This window comes from Condylura cristata, unplaced genomic scaffold (genome assembly GCF_000260355.1).
Source record: "Condylura cristata isolate star-nosed mole 26May11 unplaced genomic scaffold, ConCri1.0 scaffold00020, whole genome shotgun sequence".
Taxonomy (NCBI): domain Eukaryota; kingdom Metazoa; phylum Chordata; class Mammalia; order Eulipotyphla; family Talpidae; genus Condylura; species Condylura cristata.
The window spans coordinates 3,477,434-3,490,785 of NW_004567121.1; the positions used below are offsets into that span (position 1 = coordinate 3,477,434).

General features: G+C 38.6%; 1 protein-coding gene across 1 annotated transcript in view; it reads left to right on the plus strand.

The window, feature by feature from the left end:
* Window positions 1-13,352, plus strand: part of VWA3B (von Willebrand factor A domain containing 3B) — a 136,632-nt gene that overhangs the window by 97,550 nt on the left and 25,730 nt on the right. Inside the window, 2 exon segments of the mRNA XM_004686005.2 lie at window positions 8,542-8,660; window positions 13,119-13,169. Coding sequence (XP_004686062.1) covers window positions 8,542-8,660; window positions 13,119-13,169 — 170 coding nt within the window.

A 13,352-nucleotide genomic window follows, 5' to 3' on the forward strand; every position in this document is an offset into this window, starting at 1 on the left:
TGTAGTAAATGAGTCTATAGTCTGTTTTCAGTCCTCAATTCCTATGCCGGCTTGGACGCGGTGATCTCGGCGTCTTTACTCTGCCGCCATCTTCCTGGGTGTTAACTTTTAAAAAATCAGCATCAAAAATTATCTTACTGGTAACCAAATATATGCACTTAGAAAAAATGAAAATTGAAAAACAAATAGATAATTTTTCTCCAGCCATCACATTTGAAAGGTTAAAAAATACTGATGAACTGTGATGGCAATGACAGGTTAGAACTGGGACTTTAATATCCTACTGATGGGAACATAAATTGGTGAAACCTTGACAATATATTCAGAAGTAGTAAGAGCTTGCAAATTTTCCTCCAGCAAAGCCAGATATTCCATAATCTCTCTAAGGAAATACTCAGAGATTTTGACATATATTTTGACAGAATTACTGTTGCCTTACATCTAATAATGAGAAAATTTAAAACCACTTAACTGTCTAGTATTCCATCGATATGATGGAATGACATATATTCATTAAGTGTCTTGTTTCTGAAGAATGATTAATGACTTGAGGGAAAACTGCCAGTATAAGCTAAATGAAAAAAATCACGGAATAAAACTCCCTTGACAGTATGTAGAATTGATTTTGTATATGTATGATATAGACATATCATACATATATAGACATGTTTCTTTCCTCTTTTACCAAAATGTTAAGTGTTTACCTGATAAATAAGATTATTGAAAAATTTGGGGGGGTTGTTTATGTTCTTTTTAAAATTTATTACAGTACTTTTAACTCAACATATTTTAATGATCTATTCGGGGGGAGGTTAAGAAAAACAAGTGTAAAACAAATGATAAATGGTTTAGGTATAGAGGAAATTCAACTTTGAATGAAATCCATGGTTTGGGCTTTTTTATTTGATATGTAATACACGAAAACATTTGCAATACAGAATGACCATGGAGAAGTCATTGGTGATAAACATGGAATCTTCCCTCTCAACCACTCATTAATGAGGAAAACATTTTCAATAGTGTGGTGACTATCCTTGCAATCCTCTTTCCATGTGGTAGGCTGCACACAACCACACAACCACATATATACATAACACATTTATATAAAGCAACACCATATGTATTTGCTATTCTATTTTTTTAACTATGTTTTAGAGACCATTGCCATGTGTAGCTATGAGTCTGACGCATTCTGATTAGTTGTAACGTTCTTCCTCAATTTTTTTAAATGTTGTTTTTTAATTGAGGTAACATTGACTGACAACATTGTATGTGTCTGCTACAGCACCCTACCCCACTTCCACCAAAGCGCTTGCTGTTGTCCACCACCACCCATTGTGCTCTTTCCTTCCTTGTCCCTCATCCCAAGTTCTTCCCCATTATTAGTAGACATTTACTATGTGCCTCCACTATGGCATACAATCCTGTAGCAGGTTTCTCTGCATGTAGACTAAGTAGGATTACTGACCCCAAAGATATGAACATTTTAAATTTTGGCAGATGAAAACCAAGTCACCCTCCAAATAAAATTTGTTTCCACAGTTTATATTCCCATCTATAGATTTTTTTCCAAGAGGAACTCTAATAGTGTTGATAAGCATTAGCTTTATGAGTACAAAAATGTTTTCAAAACCCTGAAAAGACTATGCAGGCATAAAATCTTGTCCTTATTCAAACTTGCCCCTCCTCACTAACTCATATTTTGAAAAAATAAATGTGGTAGTTTACTTTAGCAATCAGAAATTTTCTCTTCATCATGTATGCAATATATCTGTTCTCTGGATAATGAACCTATTCTACAATTATAGGATTAAAAGAAACAAGCACTCAATAAATGTTAAATTTTAGAATAAAAAATATTCAGCAAATACTGTATGCTTGTTGTATGCAGGGTATGCACTGGGCTTTAATTGACTGCTAAACAAGACAGCCAATGTTTCTACAGAAATACAGCTCACTGTCTTGAGTAAATAGCAATGAAAATAATAAGAAGTTCTAGTTAAATGTGGTAACTGGGAAGTGCAAAATGAAGATGCAGGAGAGGTCCCTAACCCACTTTCAGCTGTCAGGAAAGGCTTTCCATCTGCCCTTAAGAGTTCAGACATGGGAAAATGTTACCAAAGTCGTAGCATATGAAGGAGTGTTCTAGGTAGTGGGGAATAAATGAAGAAGACTAAGGGTCAAAGAAAATTTGTTATTCCAAAAGAAACTTTAATTTGCCTGGCAGAAGGTGTTAAAACTGGTGAAGAAATGGTGCTTTATGGTATTTTAAAGGTCCTAAGAGAAACTGAAGGGTTTTTAGCAGAGGAGAGAGATCAAATTTGGGTTTTGGCTTGAAAGTAGAGAAAAGTTGGAGAGGTCCCAGTATTGGAAATATAGATTGGGGAGCAAGGTGTAGGTGGCCATGGTCTATCTGACAATATTGATGGTGAATCCATGACTACTTACAGTGTCAACAGAGCTGAACCATTTAAATGAATGATTCTCAGTTAAAAAAAATAATAAATGGGAGTAAGAATAGCAAGGGTCCTGTTTTTCAGAACACTGGAGTAGTCTTCTGACTCTAGACAGTAAAGCAAAGGGAAGATCAACATTTTTCCAGTGCATTCCATGACCTCTGAGCCAGGTTCTTTTTCAGCATGGTAAATCTTCACCAACCTGTGGTAAACGGTGCCCAGGTGATCAGCAGGCTTGCTCCAGCCATGATAGATAGAGCAAAAATCATAATGAGGTGGAAGTGAACTGCAATAAACTCCTTCAGAGCATACTTGTCTTTTAGTCTTTAATATGCTGGAAGAGATTTTCAGTTGTAAATGGGAAGAATAGGAAAAAAAAATAAACATACAATGCATTTAGTGAGGTATATAGCTTTTCTGAGATTTGAACCTAATATTTTATGACAAAATAGACAAAAAGCCAGAGTGGAGCTGAAAAGGAAATTTATTTAAGTCTTAACACACTTCAGTGAGAGTTTAACTGACTCCTACTCCTATGCTTTGTGCTGTGTCTGGCTGGCTGGGGTTGGAAAGCAGTGTGTGGCTCTGTCTTTCCTTCTGTTTCATTCATGACTTATGTGTTGGCTCTTTCTTCTTCTGGACCCAGTTCTGTGTAGTTTTCATTGTTTCCTGGACCAGCCTCAAGTTTGTCACCTTGGAAATGAAGTACTGAGCAAAGAGATTGCCCTAGCAACTCTACACTTTACAGGATACTGACACTTTTAATTTCCAGTGGACCAAGAAACTTCACCTTAGTTCTTTAAAAAGATAAATTCACCACCATGTTATATACATAATAGAATGTTTTTAGCTATTTGATGAAGCTATAATTAAATGCTCTTTATTGCCAATTACTTTGAAAAAAGGCTAAATAATTTGGAAACATTAGTCTGCATCATTGAAAAGTCTACATTGTTAGCAGGCAGACCGAGGGAAACCCCAAGACTCCCAAGCTTTGCACAGTCTAAACAGGTACTTCCTACTGCCTTACAAAGACAAAGCATACCCTAGTGCATTCAATAGAGAAGTACTTTAATACAATAGAATTAGGATGCAATAGAGAAGAAAAAAGATATAGATTCCACATGAAACACCCAAAGTTACCTATCCCCTTGTAGGTAAATGCCCAGCCAAACAGGATTGGCCCAAAGTGGGACCACCAAGGCCCAAAAGCTTGCCACAAGTTTAAGGCACTCTGGCAGTGGCCCACAAGAAAGTTGAGGAACTTAGGTGTTTAAGGTTGCTGCTATAGAATGACATTTCCGTGCATTCAAGTAGTAGTAGTACTGAACGTGACAAAACTATATACTGATAGGGTTATTTTAATTAAAAAGTTTTGAAGGACAGTTTTACAAAGGTTACATATAGTCACTTTGTAGAAATGTTAGAAGATACAGAAAACTGACAAAGAAACAAGCGATAAATCATTTGATGATTATCTGCCAGACTAGATAATCTGTTTATATTCCTTATTGTTTGTTTTTCATTTTATCAAAATGAAGTCAAACAACATACTTGTTTCATACCTTCAGTTTTACTTAGTAATCTTGTAAACATTCCATGCCAGGAGATAGTTGTCTACTGTACCAGTTAAGGTGCTCACTAGCATTTTAATTGAAATTCAAGTTAGGGAAATTTTCTCAAAAGTTAGCTTGAAAAATGTGAGATGTATTCTCTGTTGTGGCAACGTTTTCAAGAGTTCGTGAATTATCTTTTGACACCACTTTGCTGTGAATTTTGGGGCCCTACCTCATTTTGTTCTGTGGAGCCTACAGATGTTTCAGATTGAAAGCAGTGGTGTCAGCTTCAAGACTAGGTGATTTGCATAATTGCATTAGCTCTAAAGTCACTGCATCCAGATCCAGAGTCACCATGTGGAACTTGTACTGCATTTACATTTATATTCCACATGCTCAATCAGACCTCTCCTTGGCCAATCTGGCAGCACACTCTGGAATATTCTTCGGAAGAAATGACTTAGTTGGAAAGCAGTGAAGTTGGCAAACTCAGACAGAGTTGAAGAATATATATATAAACAGCAGTTTCACATTATTTTCAAAATGTTGTGGGATGGCTTCTAAATTTCCTTCCTCTGCTGCTTTAATAGTTAATAGCTGTGTGTATATACTTACATAGTTTGTGTTCTTCATTTAGCGTATATTATGAACATGTTTCCTTGTAATGATCACTTGAGAATGAATTTTGTCTATTTAATAGTTTTATTTTATTTATTTATGCATACAAGTGCTAAGGTGTAGACCAGAGGTGTGGAAGGTGAGAGGATTCACCAGAGACAGAGTGGGGAGCAGAACAGGTGGATCAACTGAAATACACTGCTGAGGGGAGCAGTGGGTGAAACCCGAGAGGTCTGCTGCGCCATGAGTCACTTCCCTGTAGTGGCTGCCATAGCTTCGTATATAGAGACTTAACCCCCTGTGCCAGCAGGGAGACCCAAAAATGAATTTTAATAGTTGCACTAGTATTCAATAGTACATATTACTATTGAGTTGTTGGAAAAGTCGTGGCGTATCTTAGAAAAAAATACATCAAGATTTTTCTGACACCCCAACACAATTTAAAAAACTACTCCTGAGGGTAATTCACGTGGAATTTTAAGAGTGCCTACTTTCCTATACTTTTGCTGTCATTTAGAACAGTAACAGCAAATGAAACTCTACCAGCTGCTATATAAAATGATATTTCATTTTAATTACCATTTCTTTTGTTTGTGAATAGTTGTCTTATATAAGCTAAACATATCTCTTAAATCTTGTCTACATTAGTCATTCTTAGGAAATACCTCATAAAAATAGCAAAGTTATACTCATTTCATTCCTCAATCATTGAGAATTCAATTTTGGTGGAATCCAAACTTAAATATGTTTTACAATAGAGATAAACTGTAAAAGATACTTGAACCTCAGTTATTTCAATTTACATATAGTTTAAGTTTTCATGTGTTAAAAAAAGTCATTTTGTATATTAACTGTACAAGAAATTAGTTTTTTTTTTTTAAAGAAAAACAGAGTTTAGTAGAAAAGAAAGCCACTTAGCAAAAACTAGCATTCTATGTATGTACATCTGTAGTGGTATTGAATGAAAAATATTAGAGTGCCTAGTTCTTGGGCAGAATAAAGGATAAAACATTCATTGTTATTGGTAAATCTATTCTTAAATACAGTGTTGCAAGGGTCTCTTCCTCCTGCCTCCCTCCTTCTCTCCTAGTCAAAATCTTCTCACACAGTGTGTGATTATTCATATCAATTTGATAACATTTCTAGGTTAACCTCAAGAGAACTAAAATAGATAAGACCTTGAGGAGGCTCCTTTTTGTTATCAAATAAAAGGGTTCCCTCATTCCATGGTTCTATCTCACATGTATCCTAAAAGGCAGTAAGTAAATGAATTTCAAAGAAAGTGTGATCATGTGTTTTTATACTCTCACTAAGACACTGTCAGTTTCTCCATCAAGCAGACTCTCCTCCCTCTTGCTTCCTTTCCCAAAGTTGAGATTCTGACCCCCAAGTCCCTATGAGAATGTTCCTATGACCTCATAGTTGCAATCCATTTGACATCATAAAGACAGCATCTCCTAGGACATCCAAGTAACCATCATGTTGTAAAAACCAAGACCGCAGACTGAAGGTGTGGAGTATGACTTTGTCTTTCCCTAAATCTGCATGCAGAAAGGAATGAGAGAAGGTGCACACAAGTCAGAACTGAACTGCGACCACACTGAAGTACATGATGGCCGTGCAAGGCATGAGATCCAAACCCACAAAAGAGGGAAGTAAAACAGTAAAGTGGGTTTTCCTTAACAGCATGAAGTCAGGTGTCAAGCTGATCTAGGTCAAAGGTTATAATGTTGCTAAGTGTTTTGTATTGTGGATTTGTAACTGAGCCATAAATCATTAATTTGTAAAGCTATTTATAGACTTCAAAAGCCCTTCTTCCCAAGGAATGGAAAGGTCTTTCATTTTTGTTGAGATTGATCTTTTTTTCTTTGGAAGTTTATGTGATATGCTTGCGAGATGTTTGTCACTTCTGCCAGCTTCCTTCAGTCTAGTCTATCCACACTTCTTCACCTGGAGAGTGGGTGTTTAGCCGAGTGTTTTTGATCCTTCCTTTTCAGAAAGTGCTTAGGAGCCACAAGCTGAATCAGTGCATCTGCCGAGTAGTGAGGTTTGACTGTGCAGACTCTTAACTTCGTTTCTTTCTCGTCAGTTTTCTGAATCATCGCCTATTATTTGATCTTCACATTTTAAGGAAACAATTAATACATTTAGTTTTCCATTTCAATGTCTTTCTCACGATTTTATTATTTACAATGCTATTGTTTCTTCTCCCCATCTATTTCTCCTTATGACACTTGTGCATGTTTTTGTACTCTTGTAAGACTAGTACAAACTAATCATAATTAATTGTAGTCATAAAATCATTACATGTTAAGTCATAAAATTAATTTCTTCTCAAGTGAATTGACACTGATTATTAAGTTGTTTAGTTATCATTTGCAGCATTTTGCTTTGGTGTGTACTTTGGATTTTACTATTCTAGCTCTTTTTCACAAGATTTTTCAAAACCTTTTTTTTCTCCTTCTCCTTCTGTTTGCAGTTACTGAAATCCATCCCTTGAGACCCCTCATTGGCATTTAGAGTTCTTGTTCCATGGCGATAGTGGAACACTGTAAACTGAGATTGAGATGATGTTAATTAACCCCCAAAGAGTCAAGCTCAAGTGGCAAATAAGTGAAAGAGGCAAATAAGAGGCGCGCTCAGGTCTCGGTTGTGCTTCCTCAGTGCGCCCGCCGGCTAGGCAAGGCTTCTTCCACAAAGCCCGGGAACTCACACCTGCCCACGGGCGCTGGGTTTTCCTTGGGTCCTGGCCTGTCCAACTTTCCCCAGGAGCTGGGCTCCCACTGCCCGGGTGTCATGAAGCCCACAGCTTCAGCCCTGTTCCTGCCTTCCTTTTTCTCTGTACCTTTTTATCTCCAGAAATCTACCAACACTGCAGATTTCTTTTTCTTTTCCCCTTCCATTCTGTGCATTTTTTCCCCCTTAAACAAAGCCACAAATTTTATATGATTTTGGAGGTGAGGAATGTATAAGCATGAACTGTGTCTTCTTGATTGAACATTAAAATTTTACTTCTTAAAAGTAATTCCCTACATTTCTAAAATACCTACATCCTCATTGTGGTTGGAATCATAAAATATTGAAACAATATATCTTAGTATTCTCCTAGATCTATCTTTGTTTGTTTAAATACTAAGAAATGAAATACACCTTTTTAATGAACATACACTTACTTACTAACAGATATTTACTGAGAGTCCACTATATGCCAGGCATTGATCTAGGTGATAGGAATATAGAGTTAAATATAACAAAGTCCCTGCCCTGGTGGAGTTTATGGTCCTCTAGGGAGAGATGCAAGATAAATAAACAGGCAAAGGTATAATAGTACAGGTACTATTAAGATGGCATGAAATCAGAGTCATTGCCAAACCCAGAAGCAAGCACCAGGTGATTTGAAATTTTAAAAAATGGCCTCTTTCTCTCTGGAACTCTACTATTATCATAGAATGTAGTCTCTTGGATCACTCGGTCTTCATTATCTGGCATGTCTAAGAATCTCTGATAAACGGATACAGAAGAGATGTTAACTACAATCAGATGTTCCTAAGAGTAGGTCAGGTATAAAATAAACACATGAAAAAGTATTCAACCCAACAGTTAATTTACATAGAAACAGCCATGAGCTCCTAGTTCTCTTCCCTCATTAATTTGAGAGGTATGGGAAGATAATAGTTCTGACTGTGCTTCCTGAAACAGGTTTGTGTGTGTGCATGTGTGTTATTTTAAAAACATCTTTTAGAAATTGGAAAGAACGGGTTAGCAGTGATTACTATTTTTCTGTGATTTTCTAATTTTTCTACAATTATTATACAGTGATTTAAAAAATCAAACAGCATATCATGCAGATATGATTTTGAAGGCAGGTGTTGACCCATAAAATGATGCTTTCATTTGCTATTGGCGTGTAGGTGTTCCCTCTGGCACATGTTTGCAATGACACGAATAAGATGACATTAATTAACCCCCAAGGAGTCAAGCTTAATATCTACAAGCAAAAGGTGGAACAGGCAATTAGGTCCTATGAAAAGTGAGTATTATTCCTACCTACCCTTTAATAGACGTGCAATTTGTTGTTTGTTTTCTCTTATTTTAGCTTGCATTTTTAATTTAAAGTAGCTCTTTTAAAAGGGTCCAGAAAGAATATCAACAGCAGCTACAAGAATGGGGTTTCCTGTATGCCAGGCACACTGCACTAAGGACAGTGCCTGATTGTGTCCAAGAGTTTTAGAGAAATGATCTTCCCTTTCCAAAATCTACAGAAATCTTATGTTTCCATGATATCTCTAAAAAGTGTTCCTTGTAGCAGAGTGAACTTGATTATTGAGATATCATTCTGTAAAGTGATTAATTAAACTCCACAATGGTGAAATAGTGGAGATAATATGTGTGTATTGTTTAAACACTTCTGTGACAGGATCAAGAAGACAATCAGGTTGACTGCTGAGCAGTCACTGGTTAGTGCGGAGATAGCAGTGCAGAAAACCCAGTCTCACTTTGAACCCTGCTTCCAGCATTTAATTAATCCTTGGTGCACTTCACTTAATTAAGCTTTGAGCATACACAGCTTCTCTGGGCAAGCCCATTCTTGGTTCTGGAAGTTGGGCTTTTTTTTTTTTTTTTTCACACCACAAGAGTGGGCAAAATGAAATAAAGTACACAAAGGTTGATGATATGGCCCCGGTCAGCATATTCTGGTCTGTTAACATTTTTCTGTTTGTGCAGTGTGTGTTCAAAAGAAATGGAAAGCCTCACTCCTGACACAGGGAACACACAGTCCTGCCTGTAAGCTGGCTGTGTGGCACCATGCCAGGTGCAGGTCTCTCCAAACCTCCCATGCCGGAACCTGTCCTGCTGCCCCCAACTAAGGATTGAAGCTGTCTTGCCTGCGAGGGATCCCCAGGGTTTCTCTGAGCCTGGGAAGCTGGATTAGCTATGCCTGCTTCCCGGGTCTGAAAACTGTGTTCCCCTGCACACTGGCAGACACACTGTGCCCTGTACTGGGCAGGCCTTCCCTTGCCTCCCAGTCAGCTACTGCTCTTGTCATGCCCCTACTGCTGCAGCTCAATGTCTCCCCTCAGACAGACCCCTCCCCAGGCAGAAGAAAGCCCTTCTTCTCTCACAGAGAACTGAAGTACAGATCAGAGAGATTTGTCTCAGTTCTTACTTCCAATCAGTGAGTCTGGAAAAGCTTTTTCGTACCCTTAGAAAAATATTACACATTATTGTTAATAATAAATTCAATCAGATTCAGCTATTCACAATGTAATATAATAATATGGCTCGTATTATAACTGAATTGCTTTGAATCAGCCCATATTTGAGTTCTGTAATCAGCAGCTCTTTGAGAGTCCATTGCAGGCCCACCAGTGAGGGCCTTGATGGCTGATGGTCCTGGGTTTCACTCCTGACTCTGACACCTACATGGTAAACCATGGGGTAGGTGTGAGTTTCAGATTCCTTACTTACAAAATCTATTTCACAGAGTGGTTGTGAGGGATTACGTAAACTAAATACAAAGAGGAATATATGTTAATTGCTTCCCTCTTTCATTTTCCAAATCAGCTAACCCTAAGATAACCATAAGTATATGGGTGTAATAGTGACACAGGTCTTCCCATTTTGTTGACTCTTCCCCAGGAATGATCCTCCCCAGGCGGAAGAAAGCCCTTCATCATTAACAGCAAAGCCAAAATAGAGATCAGAGAGATTTGTCCCAATTCTTATTTCCAGTCAGTGAATCTGGAAGAACTTATTCAGACCCTTAGAAAAACATTACACAATAGTGTTATTGTCAATAATAAATTAAATGTGACTATTATTAATAACTTTAATCTTAGTATTATTAATAATTAATATCAATATATTGTATTGCCTTTATTATTGATTCTTTTTAGCTTAAATGAATAATTAATATAGTTATTTAATAATATTAACATAACACTAATGGTATATAGAAACAAAACTACCAGATTTCTTGCATTCAAATGTATTGAAGAATTTTGTTGGATTATCAATTCCCTTTTCCACCTTACTCCACCTTTCTAGAGACATGCAGAATATGAACAGCAATTAATAAAGCTTGGTTTACCCTCACCCCGTCTGTAGCCTTTCTAAGGTGTTTCCTACCACCAAGAAGGCAGCTATAACTCTTAAATCTGCATGGTAGAGATGACCCAGTCAATAGAAAGGTAGTAGACCTTTGACAAAAACTATGACATAGCCAGCTATTTCAGTCACAGTTAGTGTCCTCGTGTAGGAGTCCTCTGGTTTCAGTGTTTTAAGAATTGAGGCAGCAAGATTGGCTTTGTATGTCTGAGCGCAAGTGAGTGAAGATTGCCAGAATCACCTGGCAGCGGGGTGACATCTCGTGCAGCTTATGTGATTGTGATTCTAAGGCCAGCTTTGCTGTCCTCAATCCACAGCGGGAGCCTCAGTTCTAGCCTGGCTCGGAGACGGTGCGTAGAACCAATATTTGAGATCTCTGAAATGTTTGGGTGGCTGATTAGATTTCTGACGTGTCAATTACAAGTTGTATTGTGAATGGGTCAATTCTTGGGACAGGTACATTTGTGAACTAAAGAAAGCTATTGAAAGAAACCCCTTGACCTAATTTAACTCTCCTACAACAAAGAGGAAAACTGTGGGTAGTAAAAGTCCTACGTCATGGGGCTGGAGCCCTTCTGAGACACCCTCGTGCCTGTGTCCCAGCTTCTCATCCGGGCTACGTGCGGCCCACACTGCAGGCCCTACCCACTCTCCTGCAGTGGAACTGGGTTGGATGCACACTCAGCTACCTTCTGTTCACAGCCGCCTGCTGTTCTGTGCTGTGTGCTTTGAAATATTACAGTAGAGAGGGACACATAACAGAAGTTATGCAAATGTGCTCTAAGAAAAAACTATTTTCTAATGGATCAAATTAAAATCAGACGTGTGCTAGCTAATTGGACCCATATTCACCAGTGGTTCCTCAGAGTTTCCAAACCTCACCCTTTTCAGAACCTGCAGGGGAAAGAACATGGAGTTATTCTGGCCATTTTGTATTGTCACATCTCCTTTAATTCTCTCAGTGCAAGGATAGATGGTGGTGTCCTTGTTTTTCCAGGAGAGAACAAGTGTTTCAAAAAGTTATGTAGCAGGCTCACCCCGCAGGATAGTGAGATACTGAGATTTGAACCCACACCTTTGTAGCTCTAAATCTCTTGACCATACTTCTAACCTCCTTTCTATACTGCCTCCATTTTCGAGGTTTAATTTTAAGGGGATTGTGAAAATTTTTTTCCGAAAAGCACACAAAATTGAAAATGCAGCCTACGAATCCTTTCAACAAGTCTTAAAAGCCCTGATCATTGTTACATGAGCCAAACTGACCCCCAAAACCAAAATCTTTAAGGGAAACAAGCACCGTTTATTTCCCTCTTTCCTACTTCATCTACCACTGGCAGACCATTTACCTGTATTCCCCACAGTTCTCTGTGCTGTGCGCGCATAGCCCAATGAGTCTTCTGCAACATGACGAAGGAAGCACGTCCTGTTTTTGTCTCCATTTTACAGAGCAGTTGCCTGTGGGACCAAAGTCTCCCAGCTAGTAAGTGGAAAGGAGAAAGGGAGCTTTGTGTCCAGCAGTCTGGCCAGACCCTTCCCAGGGCCACACTGGGAACCAGGCCTGTTAACACCACTCAAAGGCACTCTCAGGCCCTGGGCCCCGGGCTGGATTCTGTGGTGATAAGAGCGCCCCTGGACAGTGGCCCTGTTCTGCCACCTCATCTGGATGAAGATGGGATGACAGTTCACAACTCAACAAGCACAGTTTGGGTGATGATGTAGCTGCACAGAGCTGGCTAGTAACAAGGACAGGAGCTACCTATGTATGGAAACCACTGGCTCCAAACTTCTCCCTCCTCTTGGGTCAACAGCTTCTCTCTGTAAACAGTCAATAACCAGCTTTCATCTCAGCACCACCAAGAACTGGTGCTTTGTCTGCCTGCCCCTCTCAGCCCTCACTTGGAAAACAAGGTCAGGCTGGTTGATCCATAAAACGTGTCTATTACTTCTGACCCTGTTAAGCACTTTTGCTCTGAGAATCCAGGCAGAAGGATTTCTACAGAAGGCAAGCTAAGGATGCACTTATTTTTCCTTGGGAAGAAAAATGGTGGGTGTTTAGAAACATCTTCAGGTAGAGATAATGAGAGAGAACCAGTTTATTTACTGACTCTTCTCAACCTGGGTTTTACCTGAGTGAACTTAAAGTTGTCCCCACCTTTAATATTTAACAAAACTGCCACAAAACCAGACACTTCGGGTTCCAGAGACACTGAAAGAGGGAGACATTCAGCTCCAATCTCTTTAAGCAAATGGCATGGCATGGGCAGTGATGATGGCACGTGGCTCGGGCAATCACCCACATGCCCCTCAGAGCCCAGGTTCAACATTTTTACCATGAAATGAAAATTGCTACTGCATAATAAATTTTTATTTTTTTAAACAGGCGTTTGAATAAAATTGTTTGGCGAGCACTGACTCAAGAGGAAAAGGAGAAGTAAGTCAATTCCTATCTACTTTTTTTTCAATTTTGGTGAAATTCACAAAACCTACAATTAACTTTTGAAGCACATACTTCAGTGGTCTTTTCAAAATGTGCAAACCACCACCTCCCTCTAGTTTCAAAACTTTTTAACTACCTTAGAAAAAAGACTTTGCACCACTAAAGAATCTTTTCCTC